This window comes from Vombatus ursinus, unplaced genomic scaffold (assembly GCF_900497805.2).
Source record: "Vombatus ursinus unplaced genomic scaffold, bare-nosed wombat genome assembly UNPS02014176.1, whole genome shotgun sequence".
NCBI lineage: Eukaryota > Metazoa > Chordata > Mammalia > Diprotodontia > Vombatidae > Vombatus > Vombatus ursinus.
The window spans coordinates 511,537-534,662 of NW_020953954.1; the positions used below are offsets into that span (position 1 = coordinate 511,537).

Consider the following 23,126-nt stretch of genomic DNA (forward strand, 5'->3'; position numbering starts at 1 on the left):
CTCTGGTCCATTTCACCTCTGCAGCACCTCTGGTCCATTTCACCTCTGCCGCATCTCTGGTCCATTTTCACCTCTGCAACATCTCTGGTCCATTTCACCTCTACAGCATCTCTGGTCCATTTCACCTCTGCAGCACCTCTGGTCCATTTCACCTCTACAGCATCTCTGGTCCATTTCACCTCTGCAGCATCTCTGGTCCATTTCACCTCTGCAGCACCTCTGGTCCATTCCGCCTCTGTAGTACCTCTGGTCCATTTCACCTCTGCAGCATCTCTGGTCGATTTTGTGGAGGTTTAGAGGTTTAGGAGTGCTGGGACCCCAAAATCACAACACACAGGTCCTGCCCGAATGAATTTGACCCAAGCCTTCTTTCAGTCAAAGACAAAGTTTATTAAAGATTTGCCATATTGGCCAGACTTTTAAGGAATCTGAACATTTGTCATGCTGGTATTGACAAGAGGGTTAGATTGAATCTGAGCACCTTAATGGAGGCCAAGATGGATCTTATATGCAGAAAGACTGTGGGAAGGATCTAGGAGTGGCCAAGTAGGTTGAGGTGATTGGTAGAAGGCCTCTAGGGAGGATCCGGATGGGAGTAGCCAGTAAGCTGGAGTGGCTGTGAGGTAAGAGAGAAGGGCTGGGTGAACCAGGGACCTAGACCACGAGGCCAAGGGAGGATGTGGTCTAGATGGTATCTAGGGTGGGAAGGTAACAGACAATGAAGGGCTGAGTGGGTCAGAGGTAACAGAATTGGGAGATTGGGTGTAGCCCTAATGAAAGGCCAGTTGAATGGATTATAGCCTCAGGCTACCGCTAGAGACTTTCTTGATGTAGTGGGAAAATTCAAGGAGAGTCCAAGGTGGGGTTTTCTCGGGCCATACCTGTCACAATCATGTCACCCCCTACTCAATAAACTCCAGTGGCTCCCTATTCTTCTGGCATCAAACACAAAAATCCTCTGTTTGGCCTTCAAAGCCCTTTACGACCTCACTATCCTTCCAGACATTTTACACCTTACTCACCCTCGTGTACTCTGCCACCCAGTGACATCAGCCTCCTTACTTTTCTTCACACAGCACATTCTGCAATTTCGTCCCACAAAAGCATCGATTTACCCATAAATAAGGTGTTGTGACGCTTGATCCACCAAGTTTCAAGTCTGTCTCTCTACCATTGTGTCTGTCTGACTTCTGCTTCTTCCTCATACACATTTAGAAAGACATTTCCCAAGGGTCTCTGCTGTCTCTGCTGTCACTGTTGTTCTTGGTTATTGCATTTGTTTCCCATTCTTGTGTTTCTGTTGTCTAGGGTGTTTGAAAAGCACATAATTTCTTTGAGTCTGGTTTTCTTTCTAGGAATGCTTCAAAAACTTCTTTGAATTGTCAATCTTTTTCATTTGTGGGTAGGCTCAAGTTTTTGGGAAGGTTGGTCACCTTGGTCTGTATTTTGAGTTCCTTTGCTCTTTGGAACACATAATCCCAGTTCCTCCCATGGTTTATGATGGGTGCTAAAGAATCTTGTGTTATTGGAATTTCCTTTCCTTTATTTTGGGAGTACTCTCTCCTGGTTGATTGCAGAACGAGTTGTTTGTCAGTGGAATGCTTAAATTAATCACTATGTATTTTGGAGTTTGCGGCGGTTTTCTCTGTTGCCGGAGTTTTTTCTATTGGTTATTTCGGTTGGTGTCTCAGATGTTCTGGGACGTTTTCTTGTGTTGTTTCTTGCATTATGGTGTTCTATTTTTTAATTTGTCATATTCTTCTGGGAGACCTAGAATTCTTAACTTGTTTCTATGCATCCTATCTTTGAGATCGATATGTTTTGCTTGTACAAAGAATTTACTTTCTTTTACCGTCATTATTTTTTGCTTCTCTTCTTCCACATTGCCCTTCAATTCTGTGTTCTTGCGTTCCCAATCAGTTTCTCTCTCTTTTGTTTCTTTGGTAAGACTTACCACTGGGATTCAAGTTTTCCTATTCTGCTAAATATTACTGCTATGCTGGCCATAAATTCTGCTTTCACAATTCTTATTTCTCTTTTATACCTTGTACAACTTCGGTGAGCCCTCTATCCCAAAGGCATCCATACCTTTTGCTTATTTCTCCTCTTCCTGACGTTCACATTGCTTCCTGGCACCTAGGAGGTGCAGTGGATAGAGCACCGGCCCTGAAGTCAGGAGGACCTGAGTTCAAATCCAGCCTCAGACCAAACACTTGACACTAGCTGTGTGACCCTGGGCAAGTCACTTAACCCGAACTGCCTAAGCAAAAACAAAACAAAACAAAACAAAAAACACATTGCTTTCCACAAGCCCCACCATGGGAGGTTTGAGGAAGAATGAAAAGGTTTGGAAAATATGCGATGGTGAGTAGAATAGCATGTCCACAAGGTGGGTTAAAAGGACTGCCTTGCTGCAGTGAGGGCCCATCTGAGATTGTGTGATGTAGATGTGTAGTGAACCCATAGTTTTATGATTTTCTCCAGTTTGTTTGGTGGCACATGAGTAAGAGAAAAGGCAGCAAATGGATGATTAAAAAAAAAAAACATCCAGTGCTTGGAGTTGGCAGGGAAAGATGTATGATAGGATAAGAGGACACAGATTCACCAGGGGAGGACAGTGCAGAATTGAGCTGATTCACCAAGGGTTCAAGGTGGAGATGGGAGAAGAGTGTAGACAGTGCAAGAATGAAGGGCCGGGAAAGAACTAATGGGTAGAGGAATTGGAGGTCACAGTATGAAGGAAAACCAAGGTTTGGGGTTGCAAGGCAGAGGAAGGGGTAGAATAACAACAGATTATGACCAGATAAAAGAATCACAAAGTTCACGAACATACTTGTCAAGATCAAATTGGGCTTGGCTATCTTCGTGTGTAGCAGAGGAGGGGGTCATAGGAAATGGGGAAGTTGAGGAACTGGTGGGAGGGTAGAGAGCTTCTCCCAGAGTCTCCATTTAAGAAAGTGGCCTGCACCAGCCATCTTTCATTCCCCACTCAGCCGCACTCCCTGGGACTTCTACATGCTGCCATGCTGGATCCCTTCCCTCTCTCCCCAACCCTGCTCTTCCACTTCTTTTTGGGTGTGGTCTTATCCCATGCGAATGTAAGTTCCCTGAGGGCTACTTAGCACTGTGCCTGACACCTAGTAGGTGCTTAATAAATATTTATTGACTGACTGAAAGAGTGCTAATATGTAATCTAAAGTTTCTTAGTATGAAGACAAGAGAGAAAGACTGAGTCAGACACTGAACTCACTTGCACTGGCCCACATGATGGGCTAAGGCAACCAAAATGGAGCTGTAGGAGATGGGGAACATGAGTGAATGGCTGGCCCAGGGATGCTAGTATCTTCCTCTCCTTCCCAAACAGGCAAAGTAGAGGTGACATGATCAGATTTCCCCTTTGGGAAAATTGCTTTGGCCACTGAATAAAAGGTTGGATTAGAATGGGGAGATGAGTAGGGAGAACAATGAAAAGTCTATTGTAATAAAACAGGCAAGAGATGGTGGTCAGGATCTCTGCGAAGGTAGTGGCCATGTGTTGGGGAGAGAAGGGGAAATGCACAAGAGTTATTGGGAAGGTGGAAATGGTAAAATTTGGAAATGCATTGAATATGTGAGATGAAGGAAAGTAAAGAGAAAAAAAAAATAACCCAAAGATTGCAAGCCTATGGTGGCAGCTGCCTTCATAATAGAAAAGTGCAGAAGAGGAGAAAACTTGGAGAAAAGAGAGAGTTTGAGATGTCTGCAGCACACTGTTACAGTAGTCAGCCTATTTAAAACATCGGGGCAATATTATGGTCCCCAAGGTCCACATGGTTTCTTCCTCTTTAGCTTTAGGGAATTTATTTAGACAAAAAGCTATGAATTCATCACAATCACACTGAACCTCCAGCTAGGAAAATTTTTAACATTTGGGTAGAGGTTGTGCTAATTCCATGTTTATATTTATCTCTAGTGAACCCCTGGCCTCTTTGTAGTTGAAACAAAATTCAGTTTACTGGAACCTTTTGGATAATGAAATAACAAATTATATTATAGTGACTGTAAATAGACAAGGCACCAGGACAGGAGAGTAGGAAAAGAGACAACCTTTTCTTGGGACTCCTTCTTGTCTGAGTACTTTTTTTTTTCAGTTGATTCCTCTCTCACTTTCTTCTTTTCTCTCTCCTTTCCTTCTTTCCTTTCTTTTTTCTTCCCGTTCCCTTCATCTCGCCTTCCTTTCTTCCTTCTTTCCATTCTTCCCTGCTTCCACAAGCATTTCCTAATCAGCTTCCCTATTCAGGATGCTGTTCTGTGGCCTGAGCATACAAAAATACAACAATGATTAGTCCCCATGCTCAAGGACCTTAAAGTTCAGTGGGAGATAGCCCAAGAACTAGAATGCCCATCCCTATTAGAATGTACACTCCTTGAGGACAGGAACATCTTTCTTTATGCTTGTATTTGTATCCCTAGCACTTCACACAGTGCCTACACACAGTAAGTACTTAATAAATCCTTGTCAATGGCTTGACTTGATTTATTTCCTGCTTTTGTCATCTTCGCCAATCTGATGGGTGTGAGATGGAAGCTCAGGTTTGCTTTAATTTGCATTTCTCTAATCGTTAGTGACTTTGGGTATTTTCGTCCATTTGTTTGATGATAGCTTGAATCCCTTCCTTTCATATTCACAGCCTGTTCATATCTTTTGACCATTTATGTGTCCAGGAAAGAATGGCTCTTAATTTTATAAATTTGACTCAGTTCTTTATACATCTTGGATATGAGAACTTTATGAGAGAAACTTGTTGCAAAGATTTTTCACAGTGAGCTATTTCTCTTCCAATTTTAACTACATAGTTTTGTTTGTGGAGAGTCTTTTTAAGCTTTTACTCCAGTCCCTCATTTTACCTGTGGGAATGTTTGTGTTTTAAGTGTGTTTCTTTTAAACAACATATTGTTGGATTCTGCTTTCTAATCCATTCTTCTATACTTTTCCATTTTATGGGAGAATTCAATTCATTCACAGTCACAGTTATTATTACTAACTGTAAATTTCTATCTTTTCCTCTAGTATTTTTTCCTCTCTTTGATTCCATTTCCTTTCTTACAACTATGAAGAAGGTGATAGGAGAAAGTGAGTTTGCCTGGAACATTGTAGGTGCTGAATAAATCTTTGACTGACTGACTGACTGACTGACTTGTGATCTTGTAGGTGAAGCAGCACATTCCCTCTCTCTTCTAGCTCTTCTCATGTCATTTCCCTACCCCTAATCCCAGGTTTTTGCTCTCTCTTCCTTTTTTTTTACGTCCCATCTCTCACCAGAATTTGAGTTTGTTCACCTGATGACTCTCCCATAACAATTCTACCCTCTCTCCTAAAATTCTGTCTCTGTCCCTCCCTTGACCCTGTCCCTTCTTATTTCCCTTCTGAATTCAATGTCTTTCTGTGCCAAAAATCTGTGTGTGGGGTGAATAAGAGGGACACAATTATGTTCCATTGTGTAGTTCAGATAAAAGTGAAGGTCATGGGCTGACCTTCCCCTCCCCCATTCCTCCATGGATGTACTTGTTACATGACAATGATTTCCTACTCCTTCTCCTTTACTCCCCAGTATAATTCCCTGTCCCTCCCATTTTTATCTTCTCCTAAGCAGAACAGAACAAAATCACCTACACGTCTTCTGTCATTTTAACCTTTCTCTCTGACCCTTGACAATATTGGGATTCTGTGAAGACATGGATTTCTTTTCCTTCTATTAATACATAAACAATCCATCCCCACATAGTACCTTCATAAACAAATATGTATACCCATGTTTCAGTTGGTGACTGTGTTTCTAGTTCCAAATGTCTGCACAGTTTCATCCTTTTCACCAGGAATGCCTAGATACCCTCTATTCCATTAAAGATCTATTTCTTTCCTAATTTTGTTAAAGAGGTTGCCTTTGGTTGTTAGCCTTTATCTTTTGTCTTTTGGCATAATGCATTGCAAGCTCTCCTCTTCTTTTTAGTGATAGCTGCCAAATCTTTTGTAATCCTGACTATGGGAAGGGGAGACATAAGTGAATATTTGCATAGCACCTACTATGTGTCAGGCGCTGTGCTAAGTGCTTTTTACAAATATCACATCATTCAATCCTTACAACAAAACTGAAGTGCTATTATTTCACTGTTGAGGAAACTGAGGCAAACAGAAGTGCATGCTCAGGGTCACACAAGCGAGTATCTGAGGCAAGATTTGAACTCAGCTCTTTCTGACTCCAGGCCCAGCACTCTGTGCACTGTGGCGCCCTCTAGCACCCTCTGTGGATCATTGGTACTTGAACTCTTTCTTTTCAGCTATTGTCTTTTCCTTTGGATTTTAGCTATGATGTTTCTGGGAATTTCTGTTTTGGGACATTTCTTTCAGGAGGTGACCTATTGCTTCTTTCTGTCTCCACTTGCCATCTGTTTCTAAGCGTTCTGAGCAGTTTTCATTTATGACTTCTTGATATGTTCCTTGACCTACTTTCCAGATGGGCTGTTGGTGATGTTACATTTTCCTCTGGCTTTTCCCCCCCGAATCTCTTTGTTTTGTTTTAACACTACTTGCTGCTGTGTGCAGTTGTTTTCTGTCTGGCCCATTCCATTTTTCAGAACACGTCGTTCTTGGGCTAGGCCTTCCGCCCTCATTCTAAGGCACCAGTCCTCTTTGCTGTTCTCTCCACCCTCCCATGGGTCACTCGTTTCTTCCTGGTTCACTTGTGGCCCGGACTTTCTTCTCTCGGACTCTGCTTGGATTTGGCATGGGACAGCTCTCTTCCTTAGGCGTCCCTCGTCATATCTGTTGTTTTCTCCTTTTGCTCAGTCCACCATCTCTGTGTCTGGGTTGGGGTCAGACTCAAAAGTCGGCCTCCATGGTCCCGAGCCTGGTTGCTAAGTCTAAGCCTCACCTTGTACAGGAATGGTTTGGCTTTGCCTCCTTTGGTGGTCGGGCTCAGGCTGCCCAGATGCAGCGCGGGGCCTTGCTGCTTCTGCGGCCACACTGGGCACCGCATGGCCCTGCGCTTCTCCTGCTCCTTTGGAGGCTGCCGTCATTCTGGGCTCTTCCTAGGGCTTTCTCTTGCTGCTGTGATCCAGGATTGTGCACACCCTGGGCTCTTACCAAGGGGCTCTGGGGTGGCCCCCAGATGGACCCTACCTAGGGTCTTTCTCTTGTCCCTGGGACAACAAGAAAACATTACAGACCAGGTGAGAGAAAAGATGATTCTAAACTAATCACAGAAAAATACTAATAAAGTGTCTTACTGAGTTTAAATACTACAATAGGCCTCTGCCTGCAGCCTTATCCCATGAGCAAGGGAGCAGCTTTGAACCAATCCTACTTGCGAGTTTCCCTTCTCGCCTTGGACTGACTGAAGGAATCTACAACTGATCTCCGTATTTCCTGGGGTGTGCATCCTAGTATGTTGCTGCCCCCATCTTCCCCCAGGCCCTGGTCAGGGTCTTCTGTGCTGGATGGCCCTGCTGGGATCTCTCCCTTCTCTGCTGCACCTCAGTCCTAACTTTGCTCTTCAGAAGTAAGTGATGCTTGCTGTGGCCTCTCCCCTTCCAGACCCTCAGCATCTCCTCTTTGTTCTGAGAGGGCTCCCTTTGTTTTGTGTTTTATACAAGTTCCTTGGGCGATCCAGACTCTCACACAATGGCTTTGATCAGCTCAAGGAGGTATACAGGCCCTGCTCACACTCAGTTTTGATGGACTGACCCCACCAAGACGTGTTCTTATCTAACAGAGGCAACAGTTTTAAATGGTGGGATAACCAATGGTGGCTCCCCCCACCCCTTACCTTCTCCCTCTGGTTTTAATATTTACTATCCTCAGCAAATCCACTGGAATGTATGGACCTCGGGCAGAGGATGTCCTGAACTGTGGTTCAAGAGTTATCTTCAAACAATTTTTTTTATACAAACAAAGCCAATGCAACCAAGATGAGGAGGGAAGTAGAAAATTGGGAAAGAATTTTTACAACCAGTGTCTCTGATAAAAGCCTCATTTCTAAAATATGTAGAGAACTGAGTCAAATTTAGAAGAATACAAGTCATTCCCCAATTGATAAATGGTCAAAAGGTATGAACAGACAATTTTCAGAGGAAGAAACTAAAGCTGTCTATAGTCATATGAAAAAAAGTTCTAAATCACTATTGATTAGAGAAATGCAAATCAAAATGACTCTAAGGTACCACATCACACCTATCAGACTGGCTTACATGACAAAACAGGACAATGATAAATGTTGGAGAAGATGTGGGAAAATTGGAACACTAATGCATTGTTGGTAGAGTTGTGAAACGATCCAACCATTTTGGAGATCAGTTTAAAACTACGACAAAGGGCTATAAAATTGTGCATACCCTTTGACCCAGCAACACCACTTCTATGTCTGTATCCCAAACAAATCATAAAAATGGGAAAAGGACCCACATGTACAAAAATATTTATAGCAGCTCTTTTTGTGGTAGAAAAGAAATGGAAATGGAGAAGATGCCCATCAATTGGGGAATGGCTGAACAAGTTGTGGTATATGAGTGTAATGGAATACTATTGTGTTATAAGAAATGATGAGCAGGCTGACTTCAAAAAAACTTGGAAAGACTTATATGAAATGATGCAGAATGAAATGAGCAGAACCAGGAGAACATTGTACACAGCAGCAGCCACATTATGGGATGACTGACTTTGATAGACTTGATTCTTCAAAGCAAAGCAAGAATCTAAGACAATTCCAAAAAAAATACAATGGAAATTTCTATCCACATCCAGAGAAAGGACCAAGGAATCTGAATGCAGATGGAAGCACACTATTTGCTCTCCTTTTCTTTTGTTGTTTTGTTTTATTGCTTCATTCTCGTGGTTCCTCCCATTAGTTCTAATTGTTCTTTACATCACGACTAATGGGAAAATATGCTTAATATGAATGTATAAGTAGAGCCCCTATCAGATTGCATGCCATCTTTGGGGGGAGGAGAGGAGTGGGAGGGGGAGAAAATTTAGAACTCAAAATCTTATGGAAGTGAATGTTGAAAACTAAAAATAAACTAATTACAAAAAGATTTTTGTTTTAAGTATTTTCACTCTTATCTACACTCAAGAGAACACTGACCATGGTAAAGTTGTAGTCTGCTGTGATCCGCACGGTTAGTGCGACTCTAATTTACATTATCAGAATTGACCGAATTGTTTGCTACGCTGTGGTGCTGCTCTTTGGCGATTGGGTAAATCTTGGCCCAACATTGTGAGGTTCAGAGAAGGGTTTTTGAAAAATACGGATCCATTTATGGAGAGTGATATTGATAAGGTCCTAGAAGCTTGCCTACAAGATCGGGGTCATGTTCTGTCGGTGTGGGGGAGCCTTAACCTGGGAATGGTTGCTGTGGTCACTCTGAACCCCAGTATTAGGACTGTGGTCCCCCACCAAGGACCTTTGGCCCAGCCCTCTGTATCTGGGACCCCCCAGCCCCATCATGGGCCTATTTCCAGTCAGGCCACTGGCCACTGGCCATGATGGTCTTCTGGTGCAGTTTCCCTGCCCAAGGGGCTCTCTGAGGCATTTGCCCACAGCCCACAGAATACTTTTGTGTGGTCCTGACGGTCCCTGTCTTGTCTTTCCAGGCCCCAGACTATAACTACAGGGCAGAGGTGAAAAAGCTCATTCCCCATCTCCAGTTCTTGGATGACATACCTGCTGGCCAGACCTCCCTCCAGGCCACCCGGAAGCTCAACAAAGACTGGCTCATTGTCAAGGAATCCATCAAAGAGGCCAACCTGGATGGCACTTGGTTTAGTATGCAGCTCATTCAGCCCTCCCCCCAGCAGGGATGGATGGGGGCCCCGGGGACCAGCCCCCTCCTTTACTGAGGCTCCAGTGGAGAGTAAGCTTGAAAAAGCACTGATGAGAAGCTAGAATGCCCAGTTAGACCCCAGGCAAAGTGGAGGTGGTGACCCTCCCAGGCCCCCAGAGCCTGCTTTCCAGGGAAGGCGCTTCCTTGTTACAGGCCTGCACCAGAGTCCAGCGTCTTCTCACCTAGGTGATGTTTCCTGGTGCAACTGTCTGATCCTGGGGGGAGGCTCAACACAGGGCCACAGCCCAGCAACCCCTCCCTTATGATAGCCTCAGTTTACCAGTCTGTACAGTGCAGAGAGCTACCCTGCTTCATGGCAGAACTCCTTGGAGAGATCCACAGTCTTGGCTGGCTATGAGCAGTCTATCCCCAAATCCTCCATCCGGAACGTTGGAGGCCTCCCCCTTGTCCTGTGACTTCTGGGAGGGCTCTGACCAGGTTGACAACAATCCTCTCTGTTTCTCACTCAGATTTTCATGCAGGCTTACCAAGGCAGAGGCTCAACCCCAATCTGAGGCTGTCCACAAGCCCCTTACCACCAACTCCACGGCCGTGGCCTTTCCCTGTGGGCCGGCTGCCCTGGACGATGCCCCTGTCATCTCCTGGGAGTCCCCTCCCGGAAGCCTTCCTCCCCGAGGAGCTGGCCCCCGACACCAGCGATTCCAGTGACCTGACCCACGGTACGCACCCCTAGCAGCCGGGTGGGCATGTCTTTCCTCAGGATCCATTGTCCTTCCCTTGACCTCCACCAAGGAGCTGACCTAACCTCCTTTCTTTCAGGTGTCAGCCGGGTCCTCTGTGGAAACCCCATCAAAGGCCTGCAGGAGCGCCGGCAGAAGCTACGCGTAGGTATCTGTGTACCCCTTGGGGATGGCCTGGCATTCCACAGGCCAAAGACTTCCTTAACACACTACCCCCAAAGAGCCCCCCCCAAAAGAGCCCCAAGCATGGGCTGAGATCTGGGTGGCCAGGGAGGGAAGGGCTCCCCAGGGGAAAGAAGGGAGTAGAGGCCGGGAGCCTGGGGCAGGCGCGGAGGCCAGGAGCCCCCTAGGGAGCAGGCAAGGGCCCAGGACAAGAGCCCCCCTGGGGAGTGGAGCAGGCATGGAGGTCGGGAGCCCTGCTGAGCCCTGCTGGGGAACAGGCAGAAACCGCCCTGGGGAGTGAGCAGGGGCCCAGGCCAGGAGCCCTTGCTGGAGAGTGGGGAAGGGGTGAAGGATGGAAGTTCACCCCCCACCCACCCTCCCACACACACCCTTTCAGCAGCAATTCTTGTTGGCCAGAGTAATCCTTGAACCTTTGACCTTCAGATCAAAGCCTCCCCTCTCCCACCCTGCTCCACACACCCCTTCCTGTCCAACACTCAGCAACCTCTGAGGCCCCAGCCCACCTCAGGCTGCAGCTCCAGCCGCTGCTACCAGGTACCCCCTCAGAGCAGGCCCACCCCACCGGGTTCAGGAGTTAGCCAGGCCTGCCTCCATGGGTCCCTGAGCTCAGCTTGAGGGTGTCAGCCCCCTGAACTCCAAACCACCCTCTAGCTCTGCGCCAGGCGCAGAAGGCACTGAACCCTGGCCACACTTCTGACCTCCCAGATTCTCCAACACCCCAGGCAAACAAGGGAGCCCCACCTTGCCTGCTGCAACAGATGCTCCCAGGCCAAGGAAGGCACTGCCTGCTTTGCACCCAGAGGCTCCCCCAGGACACATTCCTATTCAGCCCCAGAGGACTGTGGTCTCCCCCAGCTTGGGATGAGCGCCTGCCTTCCTTATTCTACCACCTGGATCCCTGGATCCTCAGCCACCCGGCCCCAACCAAGTTTCTCACTTGCTCCCAGGACCACAGTAGACACCCAGCTCCCCAGCCTCCAGCCCTGGGGTCTGTCAGGTCACCTCCGCAGGGCCTGGAAGAGCTCTCTGGTGGGGAAGAGGACCTCTGGGCAGAGTTCAAGCCTTGGAGGGAGAAGCAGCAGCAACGGTGAGTTGAGAGGGAGAGGGGACCCATGGCTCCAAGGGCTCCCGCTCCTTGCTGTCCAGTCCTGTATGCCTGGGCCATGCCCAGGGGCCCAAAGCCAGAAAGTGCTGGGTGGCCTCCCTTCATGCAGGAGGGGGCTACGAGGTGGGGTGACCTGGGAGGTGCCCGGGCTTAGCATGGGAGTGTCCCAGGCCAAGCTGGCAGCGGGACTAAGAAGGTGGCGATCCCTCCAGGACCCCACCAGCTCAGCTTTGGGCCAGGAGCAGAGGGAGCCAGAGGGCAGCAGCTACGAGGGTCAGGCATGATCCAGGCTGCCTTCCTGCTTTCCCCTAGCCTCCATCCCTTCCTTCCCCTTTGCACACTCTGAAGTGTCCCCTTCTCTGCCCACCTCCATGCCCTCCACAGCCATCTGCCCTCCTGCCTATAAAGGGTTAGGGGTTTCTGCCTCTGTGGGTGTGGAGAGGAAGGGCCGCCTCCTGAGGCAGTGTGTATGAGGAGCACTTGGAGGGGCCAGATAGCAGGGACATTCTGAAACCCAGACCAGAGTCTTGGTCTGACTGTGGAAGCCATGGAGAGCCTTCATCAGCCTCTCCCTCTCATGCTCCCGTGGGTTTTTCTCCCCCAGTGTTCTCCGAGGCCCTTGAAGATTTGGGGGGTAGCTAGTATCTGACACGGGCTCAATTCCCCACTGACTTAGGGGTCCACAGCACCCCTCTTCAGTCACTTTAGCTTTTACAAAGGAATGGTGCCTTGCAAGAACAAACATGTCAGCATCCCCTTATGCCTGTGGGGAGCATAATCCTGCCCCCCCCCCAAGTTCTCACACAGCACAGTCTCACCAAGACAAAGCCCCCGGCTCAAGTCCGGGCCTTCTGGCTTCTCAAGACCCCCTTGCTGGGGAATCCTGGCCCAAGGTCGATCCAAGGTTGCTGTGGCTCCGTCAGGGTCTGGGGGATTCCACCATCTGTGCCTACAGCTGAAAAGGGAAGGACCAACGGCCGAACCCCCAGTGGGTTCTTGGGTAGCCCCTCCCCCCACCCAGATTAGTGCATAGTGCCAGCGCTTGGGTGAATGGGACCTTCACCCCAGTCACCACGGAAAAGACAGAGCACACCTGGGCCAGTCATGTAGCCAATGGTGGCTCCCAGCCATGTAGAAGGGGACCCCACACGCCCTGCACGGGGTCCTCCATCTTAGGTGAGCTGTTGTCACACTAGTACCATGAGTCAGATCTGGTGGCCTCATCCCCGGTGGCTGGGGGAGTCCTTGACTCCATTCAGAAGAAGGCTTGGAAGCCAGGCCCATCTCTCAGGCCCCCTTGGCTTCCGAGGGGGGACAGCGGCTCAGCCTCTGCCATTGCAGGTACCTGGGTGCGCACCAGATCCCCCTTGTGTGAGCTGGCTTCCCTTCTCCCCGAGATTCCCCATCTGGCCTTCACTGTTCACACAGGGTGCGTCCCTGGTCAAACAAGCTTCATTCCATCTTGTCACCAGTGCCGAGCACCTGCCGAAGGGTGTGTGTTTCTGAGGGCGGGAACTGGGGGGAGTTGGGAGGGGCCTGAGAGGAGGAGAAGGGTGAGATTTCCAAGTCCTCCCAGTGCCCAGGAGGGGAGCTGCAGGGAGGCTGCGGCCAGGGCGGTGAGCTAAGGAGCGGGTGTTTCAGGAGGCTGGTCGGGGGGAGAAGCTTCCGGCTTTCCAAGGTGTGTTCCCAGGAGGAAGAGGAAGAGGACCGGATGGTGCTGAATGACCAGGAGGAAGAGGAGAAGGCCCAGGGCCCCCTCGGGTCTTGCCCGGGCTCCCCAAGCCCTGCCCCAGGTAACACCCCCTGCCTCCCCCTTGTTTTCCTTCCTTCTTGCTGGTCGATCACCTCTTCAGTCTCCTGCCTCTAAAGACCCCTATTTCACTCCTCCATCCACCTTCTACCACCTTCCACCACCTTCCCAAGATCACCTTTGACCCCTGACATCTCGAAGACCTTTCTGGTGCCCCCCACTCAGGTGAGGGGCCAATAAGGGTCCTTGGAGACTCTGATGAGGGAGGGAGCCAGGACTGCACTCAAACAAGGGAGCAGACTGATAGGGGGTTCCACCGAGGTTGTGAAGACCCCTGGTCTTCAAGTACTTCTTGGAGATTGCACATGCCTGGGTCTTGTACCTAGGGAGACAGAGACCGGGCATAGACATAGGGTCAGTCCCTGACATTACGGCTGCCATCCCCCCTTTTTATATTGGAGAAGGAGTGGGTCCAGGCAAGGGAGGGTACTCCAGGCCCTGCCCCTCCAGGGTCTGCACTCCCTCCCCGCCCCAAGAGCTCACACCCGGGACCTCCTCCCTCCACTCATGCCTCAGCCAGCAGATCTGGCCAGGCCCCTTGTCCCTGCCATCTGGACCATAAGTCACAATCACTTCCCAAGGGTCTCCCTGCTTGTGGTGGTCCTTCCCTCTACCTGCACAAGTGACCCCAGCGCATAGGGCCTGGCACAGAGTAGGCGCTCTCCTTGTGCGTCATCTCCATTCTCACTAAGCTCCGATGTTTCCCACCTCGTGGCTGCTGCCCGCTGCCTCAAATACACTCATGGCTCCCGTGCCCTTCCGGACCCTTCTTGATCTGCCCAGGCCCGCTGGTTCCCATGCTCTGGCTCCAATGGAAGCCTCCTCTCCCCCTCCTCCCTTCCCAAAATCTCTGTGATCTCATCAGTCAGCCGAGGTTGGGAGCTGGGGTTAAGAGAGGGATGGGGAGAGGACAGTCAGCTACCAGGTCAGTCCATGGCGTCCTTGATGGGCACAGCAGAGAGGGCTCACCTCCAAAGGAGACAGTGGCCAGCTTGCCACTTTTAGAAGCCCAGCCAAAGGAGGGTGCTGTCTCCCGGCCCCCCACGAGGAAGGGGACGCAACAGGCTCCATGCCCTGTAAACTGGTAGTGCTCTCCATGGAACTGGGAATGCCCAGAGAAGCCTGGACTACAGTGATCACCAAGTACTCACGAGCCCCCACTGTGAGCCGGGCACTGTGCTAAGCTGCCCATACAAAGAAAGGCAAACAGCTCCTTCCTGCCCTCCAGGAGCGCACAGTCCAACATGCTAACAACCACGTACAAACAAACTTTCCAGCGGATATAGTGGGGCTAGGCACCAAGATGGAGGGAGGCTGGGAAAGGCTTCTGGCAGAAGATGGAGCATTAGTTGAGACTTGAGGGAAGCCAGAAGGCGGAGATGAGGAGGGAGGGAAGCAGCCTGGAGCCGGGTAACCCAGTGTCCGGAGAAGATGGGATGGGGGGGGGGGATCACCTGTGTGTGCAGAGGGCTCAGGCCACCTCATTAAGTGAGGCCAAGGCCAGGGAGAAGAGGGAGCTCTCGTCCTGGCCTCCTCATCTGGGACAATGGGCAGGGGGAGGCTTAAGGGAGGAGGAGGTTTGGCAGAACGCTGTGGAGGTGGTGGAGGGAGGGGGCTGTGAACACACAGCAGACCCCAGCAGAGAGTTTGGGGGTTCTCTCCAGCAGCACATGGTGGGAAGGACCCAAGGCAGAGGCTTGATGTTGGGAAGACCGAAGGCCGCAAGAGTTGAGCTGAGTAGGCTGGCGGAGGAGCCAAAAGCACAGGGATACGGAAAGGGTGCAGGGCTAGTATGGTGAGGGACGGTGGGGGGGGGCTCCCTCGGGGCAGGGGGCCGATGAGGAACGAGGCCTAGGGCTGGAAGGCACAGGGAGAGACTGGAATCCCATAGGGGCATTTCCAAATTCATGAACATGGAGGTGATGCATGGTGGGTGATGGCAGATCAAGGTCTGACTAGGTCTGTGGATGGCTGGGACGGGCTACTTCCCTTCCCAGTTGGTATCAGACCATAAGGGACCAAGCATCCAGAGCCCCCAGAGTGTGGAGGGCATTGGATTCCCTGGTGGTCATCCTGCTGAACCTGTGACCTCCATTGCCTTCCAGATCCTTCCAAAGTCATGAGCAGCAGCGGACAGCTAGCTGGGCCCAGCTACCCCCTGATCCCTTCTTTCCTCAAGTGCCCATCCCCTCCCCCTCTGCCTAACCCCAAAGGGCACTCGAGGTCGGAGTTCCGGGACAGGCGTCTGAGCCCGAACCTCACCGTCAGCCCATTGTCCAGCTCAGAGGCAGGGGCCCACCTAGGGGAGAGGCTAGCCACGCGGACTCCCTTCAGGTGTCTCATGGCCCTGAGAGGCCCAGGATCCCAGAGCCAACCAGAGCATCGAGGGGTCAAGCCAGCTGTGGGATCTGGACTCACCGAGGCCACGTAAAGAATCCTTCCAAATGCTCACTCTAACCTTCTCCCACCCCCAGCAGGAAGGACCCTCTGTCTGCTCTCTCTTCTCCATCTACCTCTTGTGTCCGTGTGTGCACCTTGTCTCTTCTATTTCTGTGTCTTTGTGACAGTCTGCATCTGTCTCTCCTCTCTCTCTCTCCATCCCTCCCTCTCTGTCTCTATTTCTCTCTTCTCTTTTACTTTAATTAAATTTATTTTAGTTTTCAACATTAACTTTCATAAGATTTTGAGTTTCAAATTTTTCCACCTCCCCAAGATGGCATGCAATCTGATATGGGCTATACATGTACAATCATATTAAACATATTTCCACATTAGTCATTTTGTGAAAGAAGAATCAGAACAAAAGGGAAAAACCATAAAGGGAAAAAAAAGAGCAAATAGTATGCTTTGATCTGCAGTCAGACTCCATAGTTCTTTCTCTGGATGTGGACAGAAGGGACAGCAAGGTGACGCAGTGGATAGAGCACCTGGATTCAGGAGGACCTGAGTTCAAATCCGGCCTCCAGACACGTAACACTTACTAGCTGTGTGACCCTGGGCAAGTCAGTTAACCCCATTGCCTAGCAAAAAAAAAAAAAAAAAAAGGATGTGGCCAGCATTTTCTAGCATGAGTCCCTTGGAATTGTCTTAGATCAATGCATTGCTGAGAAGAGCAAAGTCTATCAAAGGTGATCATCACACAATGTTGCTGTTACTGTATACAATGTCCTCCTGGTTCTGCTTGCTTTACTCAGCATCAGTTCATGTAAGTCTTTCCAGCTTTTTCTGAAGTTCACCTGCTTATCACTTCCCACAACACAGTAATATTCCATTACATTCAGATACATTCACAACTTGTTCAGCCACTCCCCAACTGATGAGCATCCCTGTTTCCAATTCTTGGCCACCACAGAAAGAACTGCAATAAATGTCTGTGTAAATGTGGGTCCTTTTCTCATATTTATGATCTCTTTGGGTTACAGCCCTAGGACACCACTCTATTTCTTAGCCAGTACCAAATAGTTTTGATGATTGCTGCTTTATAATACAGTTTTCCATCTAGTACAGTTAGGCCACCTTCCCTCGCCTTTCTTTTTATTCCCTTGATATTCTGGACCTTTTGTTCTGTCAGATGAGTTTTGTTATCTTTCCTAGCTCTATAAAATAATTTTTTTGGTAGTTTGATTGGTATGGCACAGAATAAGTAAATTAGCTTAGGTAGAATTGTCATTTTATATTAGCTTGGCCTACCCATGAGCAACTGAAATTTTTCCAATTATTTAGATCTGACTTCATGTGAAAAGTATCTTGTAACTGAGTTCATAGTTCCTGGGTTTGTCTTGGCAGGTAGACTCCCAAATATGTTATACTGTCTCTTCTCTCCTCCTTCCTCTCTGTTTCTCTCTCTGTCTCCTCCCTCTTCCCCTGCCCATCCTCTCCTGTCAGGAAGGGAAGGAGAAGACCAGTGCCCTGGGAATGATTGGGAAGCCCCTGCCTCCAGCAGACTCTGATCCACCACTCCCTTGAAGAGGGGATTGGAGTGAGGGGAGCCAGGGAAGGGGAATCTTGAACACTCCTAAGCCCCTGCAGAACCCCTGGACAGGACAGACCAGGTCTTCAGCTGCTTCTTCCCCTCTCAGGTACAGCGCACGGGGCCTCAGACCAGCTGCCAGGGGCCAGTCGCCTGCGTCTTTTGTCTCCTACACACCCTCCCCGCTGGAGCCCGCCTTCTCCCTCCTCAGACATCAGGCAGAGAAGAGTGCAGCCAAGGGACCCAGATGTAGGCAGCCCATTATCCGCTCTCCAGCCAAGGCCCCAGAGAAGATGCTCCCGCCAGCCCCTGCCTGGCCACTCACCAGCAGCAGCACCAGCACCCTACACAGGTGGCCCAGCCGGCCCAGCCTGGGCCCCACCACTACCCTACCCCCAACACCCCCAGCACACCCCCAGAGGAACTCCAAGTCGTAACACTACAACGGCAGCTGCTCGGGCAAGCAGACGCGGCCCCCGAAGCCCCTGGCACCAGATCCAAGGCCCGCGGCTAACCCCAACGAGGCAGAGCCCAGAGAAGGCCCCCTTGAGTCCTGTCGCTGACTCTACGGAGGGGGCAGTGGGGATGAGAGCCGGCTAATGCCCCAGGCGGGGGCCATCGCCCCTGCACCCCACGAGTCCTAGGATAGGAGGGGCTGGGCCAGGGAAGGAGGGCAAGATGCTTGGGTGGAGAGGATCCAAACTCTTGCCTGAAGTCACAGCCTGGCGGGGGGTGGGGATGTGGGGGGGGGGGGCAGAGCCTGGTCCTGACGGATCAGATACTGGGGCAGGCCCTCCCTCCCTCTGTCAATCAGTCTCTTCTCTTGGTCGGACAGAAATGTAAGGAGATTTTATTTTCACTTAATACTGATTAATAGATGAATCATGCAGCCAGTGTGTCACTCCTGTCCCTGGCCTGGGGCTCCCCCAGAGCCCCTTGTCCCTGCCCGCCCATCACACGGAGCCTCCAGTCCAGGCCACTCAGCTACTCGAGGCACAGGTATTGTGGGCTGTGTCTGTGCCCCTCCGCCCTCACAGAGGCTCCCTCAGCTCTCTGGTGATGGGGGGATAACTCAGCTGCTTCTGCCCAAATCTGCTCTCTATGGTCTTCTGCACGCTCAGGGCCACCATGGGACAGTCCACATCCACACCTTTCCTGCAGATCCGTGATGGCAGGAACTGGTTTGCTCTCTGAGGGGAGAGAGGGAGGGGGCCGGCCATGGAAAAGGGGTGTGGGGGGCTGCCTGGGCTGCAGGCTTGCTGGCCCCCAGAGGAACAGGGCCTTGCTCCCAGGCTAGCCCCCTCCCCCAAACACACACAACACCCTCCACTTGTATATGTCACACACACACACACACACACACACACATATCACACCACACACATTACCTGCCCCCACCCCCCTGACAGTGAGGTCTTACTCTAACACATCACACTACCTCCAGACTCTGAGGTCTTACACAACCATATATCACACACACACACTTCCCCCCAGGCTGTGAGGTCCTACATTCCCACACAGGTTGTGCTGTCTTACACAGACACACACACACACCCCCCCCCCCCAAGCTAGGAGGTTTTATACAAACACATACACATCTCACATACACCCTAGGTGACAAGGTCTTATTCATACACGCACACACACGCACACATTCACAAACACAGGCCACTCACAGGAATGCTCTTCTCCTGCATCTTCTTGCCAATGCCTGGCAGCTGTACCAGCTCTGTTGGGGGAGGGTAAAGGGACAGCATGAAGGTCAGCCCTCAGCAGCCAGCCCTCCCACCCCACCCCCACCTCCCCACCAGCAGGGGTGGAGATCTGAGAGTCATGGGGAACAGTCAGCCCTCAGCAGCAGCACCGTGGCCCTGTCAGCCCCCCACCCCCACCTTCCCATAGGTGGAGATAAAGATCTGGGAAAGTCATGGGGAAGTCCATGTTCCTGGACTGGGAACAGTCTATGTGAGACATAGGGACAAGCGATGGGGAGGGGAAGGAAGGAGGGCGCTCCTGGGGGGGCACCTGGAATGCTGGGGAGTGGCACCATGGCACCATGAAGAGACTCCCTGCAGGCCACGGCCTCTTTAGCTTGCCACTGGCTGAAGCTCTTGGATATGTTGATGCTGGGTATGGGGCTCAGGGGCCTGCATGGAGGCAGCAGGCGTTAGTGTTAGTGGACGGGCGTGTACCACCCTGCAGAGCCTGGCATGGGGCAGGGGAATGGGTGAGGTTCAGGGGACTACAGAGCTGTGTTCCTGGAGGAATTAGGGATGGGGGAAGGGAAAAGTGAGCATGCATTTAGCTCCAGGGTTGAGAAGCTGGCCAGATTTGAGCCAATCCCACCTCTCCCTTCCACCAGACACCTGCTTCTGTGGGGCCCAGGCTGGCCCTCTAGGCCAGGGGGAGGCCCTGGGACCTTGGTCTTCTTTTGGGCCCGGAAATGCCGGCGGGGGATCTTGCTCCCAACACCCGGGGCCTCCTGGGGCTTCTCTCCCGCCTCCTCAAGAAGGGGATAGCAGTCGATAGATACGTCCGTGTGGTCAGCGAAGGATCTGGAGGCCTCGGTCACACGGTGTTGTGCCTGATACTCGCTCATCACCTGGAGGACTGACTGGTTACCTCATCCCCCCAGGAGGGCTGCCCACACCTGTGGTGGCCTCCCTTCTGAGGACCAGAGCCCTCCTTCCCTTGGAACCCTGACCATGGCCCCTGCCACTCACCTGGCCCTTGGGGTTCAGCAGGAGGGTGACACAGCCAGGGTTGGTGTAGAAATGGATCAGCTCCCTTTGCAGCATCTGAGGCACGCGCTTCCTCGCCAAGCTGACCCCTTCACCCCACACCTGCCCCAAGAGTCCTGTCAGACCAGTCCCCATGCCCGGGTCAGCCACATGGGAAAGGATATGTTCTGTTAGGAGCCTCTCTCCTCAAGCAGCCAGAAACACTCAGGAAATGGAGGCTGAGAGGAGGGCATCCGGGAGAGGCCCAGAGGGGCCTGGACCTGAGAATCCCACTGATGCCCAGCTCCACCCTGCCACTCCAAGAGGCTCTGAAGCTTTTGGGGTCATTTGTACCCATTGCTGGGGTCCTCTTACAAGGCACAGGGCTTTTTCAGAACAGCCACAAGGGAACAGGGGTGGGTTCTGCAACACACAAGTAGGCTCACAACTCAGAGTCCTCCTTGGGAACTGTTCCCTAAAAGCCTATGTGATGTATCCAAGCATGATCACACCTGTCCGGCCTATGTGCTGGTCTCATGAGCAAAGGCCTGCAAGGAGCAGAGTCTGGGGGGATGTGGCCAGAGGAGGGAAGTAACACACCTGGACATCAGTGGCAGAACGGGAAGGGATCAAGATGTTCTGGGGGGTAGTGGTGGTCACAGGGAGAAGCCAAGGTATCTGTCTGCAAGTCATAGAAACTGAGAGCTGAAGCTAGGGTCCCTGTCAGCTCCCTGAGTGACAAAGGTTCCCCCCCCCCCACACACACACACTGTTGAAGAGACAAGTTACCTGGGCACCTTTCCAAGCCCTTTGTGCTGAAGGGGAGGAATGAGTACAGAGTGAGTGGACCATGGGTGCAATCCCCCAGGAAATGTGCATAGATGGTAGCCTTGAGAAAGGACGGCTGGAGTGCTTCCTGTTTCAAGGTCATACTTGTCTACTTACCTTACATTCTGCTTTAAGAGCAACAGGGAGAAGTTGGGCCCCTTCTCCAAGCTTAGGAGAAGGTGTTAATATCCCAGGAGGCCAATACGGATAACCAGATGTCACCAAGATGTCATACCCAGTGAGTGGTTCTGCTTTGTGGAATGTGAATGCCTTTAACTGATTCAATGGAAAGGGTCAATGCCATTAGCTGGCTGAGAACTGTCCACACAATTGTCCGCACTCTGACTGCTTAAGAGCTCTCCACAGTTCAAGTAGGAGCCAGCAGTTAGGGAAGGACCCAACTCTTCACACTAGAGGAAAAAGAGGGGGATTCTCTCCCTTCCTCCAATCAAATGGGTCATCTAGCAATGAAGCTACTCTCCCAGGAAGTACCACGTCCAGTAGTTTGAGCGTTTATTCCCTGATAGAGGAGCCAGCTGTCAAACAGGGACACACACCCTCCTGTCAGATGCAGACACGTGAAGTTGGCAATAGTTTCAAGGAGCACGGCAGCAGAGAAGAGGGCTAGCTCTGAATCCCAAGAAATTGTAGAAGCTAACTAACATTTGAAAGTCGAACTGCAAAGAGAAGAAAATCCTGAAAGACCTTGAGAGCCCTGCTGAATGGGGCATCTGGTGGAGACCAGTCCCAGAAGGGGAGCCCTGTGATGTCTCCATGAGTGGAGAAAGGATATTGAGGCCCAAAGTTCTGGAATTGTGAGTTGCCTTAACCATCTGCTCCATATAGGCCAGCCTCACTCTCATTTGAAGTTTGTGCTTCCCACAGATGCTGTATTTGAGAGAAAGTGCACCCCAAGTTTACTGAGGGCAGATGGAGAATTTTGTTAACTTTGTACTATGTCTTAGAAATGCCTACGCTAAGAGATAATTCTATCTACTGGCTGAATGTTAAGGCGACACACACCAGACGGGGCTTGTCAGTTGTCATAGTAGAAGTAGTACCCACAGTGTATTCCTTGAATATAAAGTAGCAGCTGCTGTATGGAGACACAACCCTCAGTGCAAGTTGGGGGCATGGCCCAGGATGGGGTGTTACCTAAGCAAATGTCCTTCACCTAACTCTGACACCTCCACCACCGAGGATGATGGGGACTCCTTAGCACGAGAAACATGAAGATAAACTTGAAGTGGTTCTAGATGAAGGTGACAGTTCTCTACACCTTGTGGACTCATTACTGGATTGTTCTAACACTACCAGGACCCACAAAGATCGTCAGTCAACTAGCATTTATTAAGCATCTACTATATGCCAGGCACTGTGCTAAGGGGGTATAAAGATGCACTGGGGGCAACCTGGGGGTACAAAGAAAAGAAAAAATAGGGTCCCTGCCCTCGGGAAGCTCATAGTCTAATGGGAGAGACAACATGCAGACACAGACAAAATAAATAGGAGGTAACCAACAGAGGGAAGGCACTAGAATGAAGGCTTCCTAGAGAAGGTGGGATTTTAACTGGAACTTGAAGGGAGCCAAGAGGCCAAGATGCTGAAGCACAGCCTTCCAGCGCAGGCATGGTGTCAGGAGATGGGGAGGTGAGGTGGCTGATGTCACGAGACCACAGAATATACAGAGGACAGAAATGTAAGAAGAGTGGAAAGGTAAGAAGGGGCCTGAGTGTGAAGGGCTACACAAGCCAAGCAGAGGTTTGTACATTTGACCCCATTTGACTGAGACAGGCAGACCTCCCACCCAGCAGCAACTACAATAGTCCAGGTATGAAGTGATGAAGGTCTGCACCAGAGTGAGGGCAGTGTCAGAGAGAAGGGTGCATATTGGAGAGGTGCTGCAGAGGCGGAATGGACCAGAGGTGCTGCAGAGGTGAAATGGACCAGA

At 50.6% G+C, this 23,126-nt stretch overlaps 2 protein-coding genes across 8 annotated transcripts in view; one reads left to right on the forward strand and one right to left on the reverse strand.

The window, feature by feature from the left end:
• The window catches only part of LRRC56 (leucine rich repeat containing 56), a 62,052-nt gene extending 43,674 nt beyond the window's left edge, over window positions 1-18,378 (forward strand). For 5 of the 7 annotated variants that reach the window (XM_027860167.1, XM_027860166.1, XM_027860165.1 and 2 more), the window contains 7 exons: window positions 9,629-9,800; window positions 10,329-10,538; window positions 10,639-10,703; window positions 11,690-11,829; window positions 13,489-13,640; window positions 15,763-16,084; window positions 17,737-18,158. In XM_027860167.1, the coding sequence (XP_027715968.1) occupies window positions 9,629-9,800; window positions 10,329-10,538; window positions 10,639-10,703; window positions 11,690-11,829; window positions 13,489-13,640; window positions 15,763-16,084; window positions 17,737-18,064 (1,389 nt within the window). In that variant the 3' untranslated portion in view covers window positions 18,065-18,158. Of the gene's footprint in view, window positions 1-9,628; window positions 9,801-10,328; window positions 10,539-10,638; window positions 10,704-11,689; window positions 11,830-13,488; window positions 13,641-15,762; window positions 16,085-17,736 lie in introns of all 7 variants that reach the window. The other 2 variants (XM_027860169.1, XM_027860170.1) reach the window with 2 other exon arrangements.
• Window positions 18,379-18,461: 83 nt separating this feature from the next.
• The window catches only part of LMNTD2 (lamin tail domain containing 2), a 23,443-nt gene continuing 18,778 nt past the window's right edge, over window positions 18,462-23,126 (reverse strand). The window contains exons 11-15 of the mRNA XM_027860164.1: window positions 20,351-20,470; window positions 19,994-20,229; window positions 19,653-19,774; window positions 19,304-19,356; window positions 18,462-18,817 (exon numbers count right to left, since the gene is read on the reverse strand). Coding sequence (XP_027715965.1) covers window positions 18,659-18,817; window positions 19,304-19,356; window positions 19,653-19,774; window positions 19,994-20,229; window positions 20,351-20,470 — 690 coding nt within the window. The 3' untranslated portion in view covers window positions 18,462-18,658. The remainder of the gene's footprint in view (window positions 18,818-19,303; window positions 19,357-19,652; window positions 19,775-19,993; window positions 20,230-20,350; window positions 20,471-23,126) is intronic.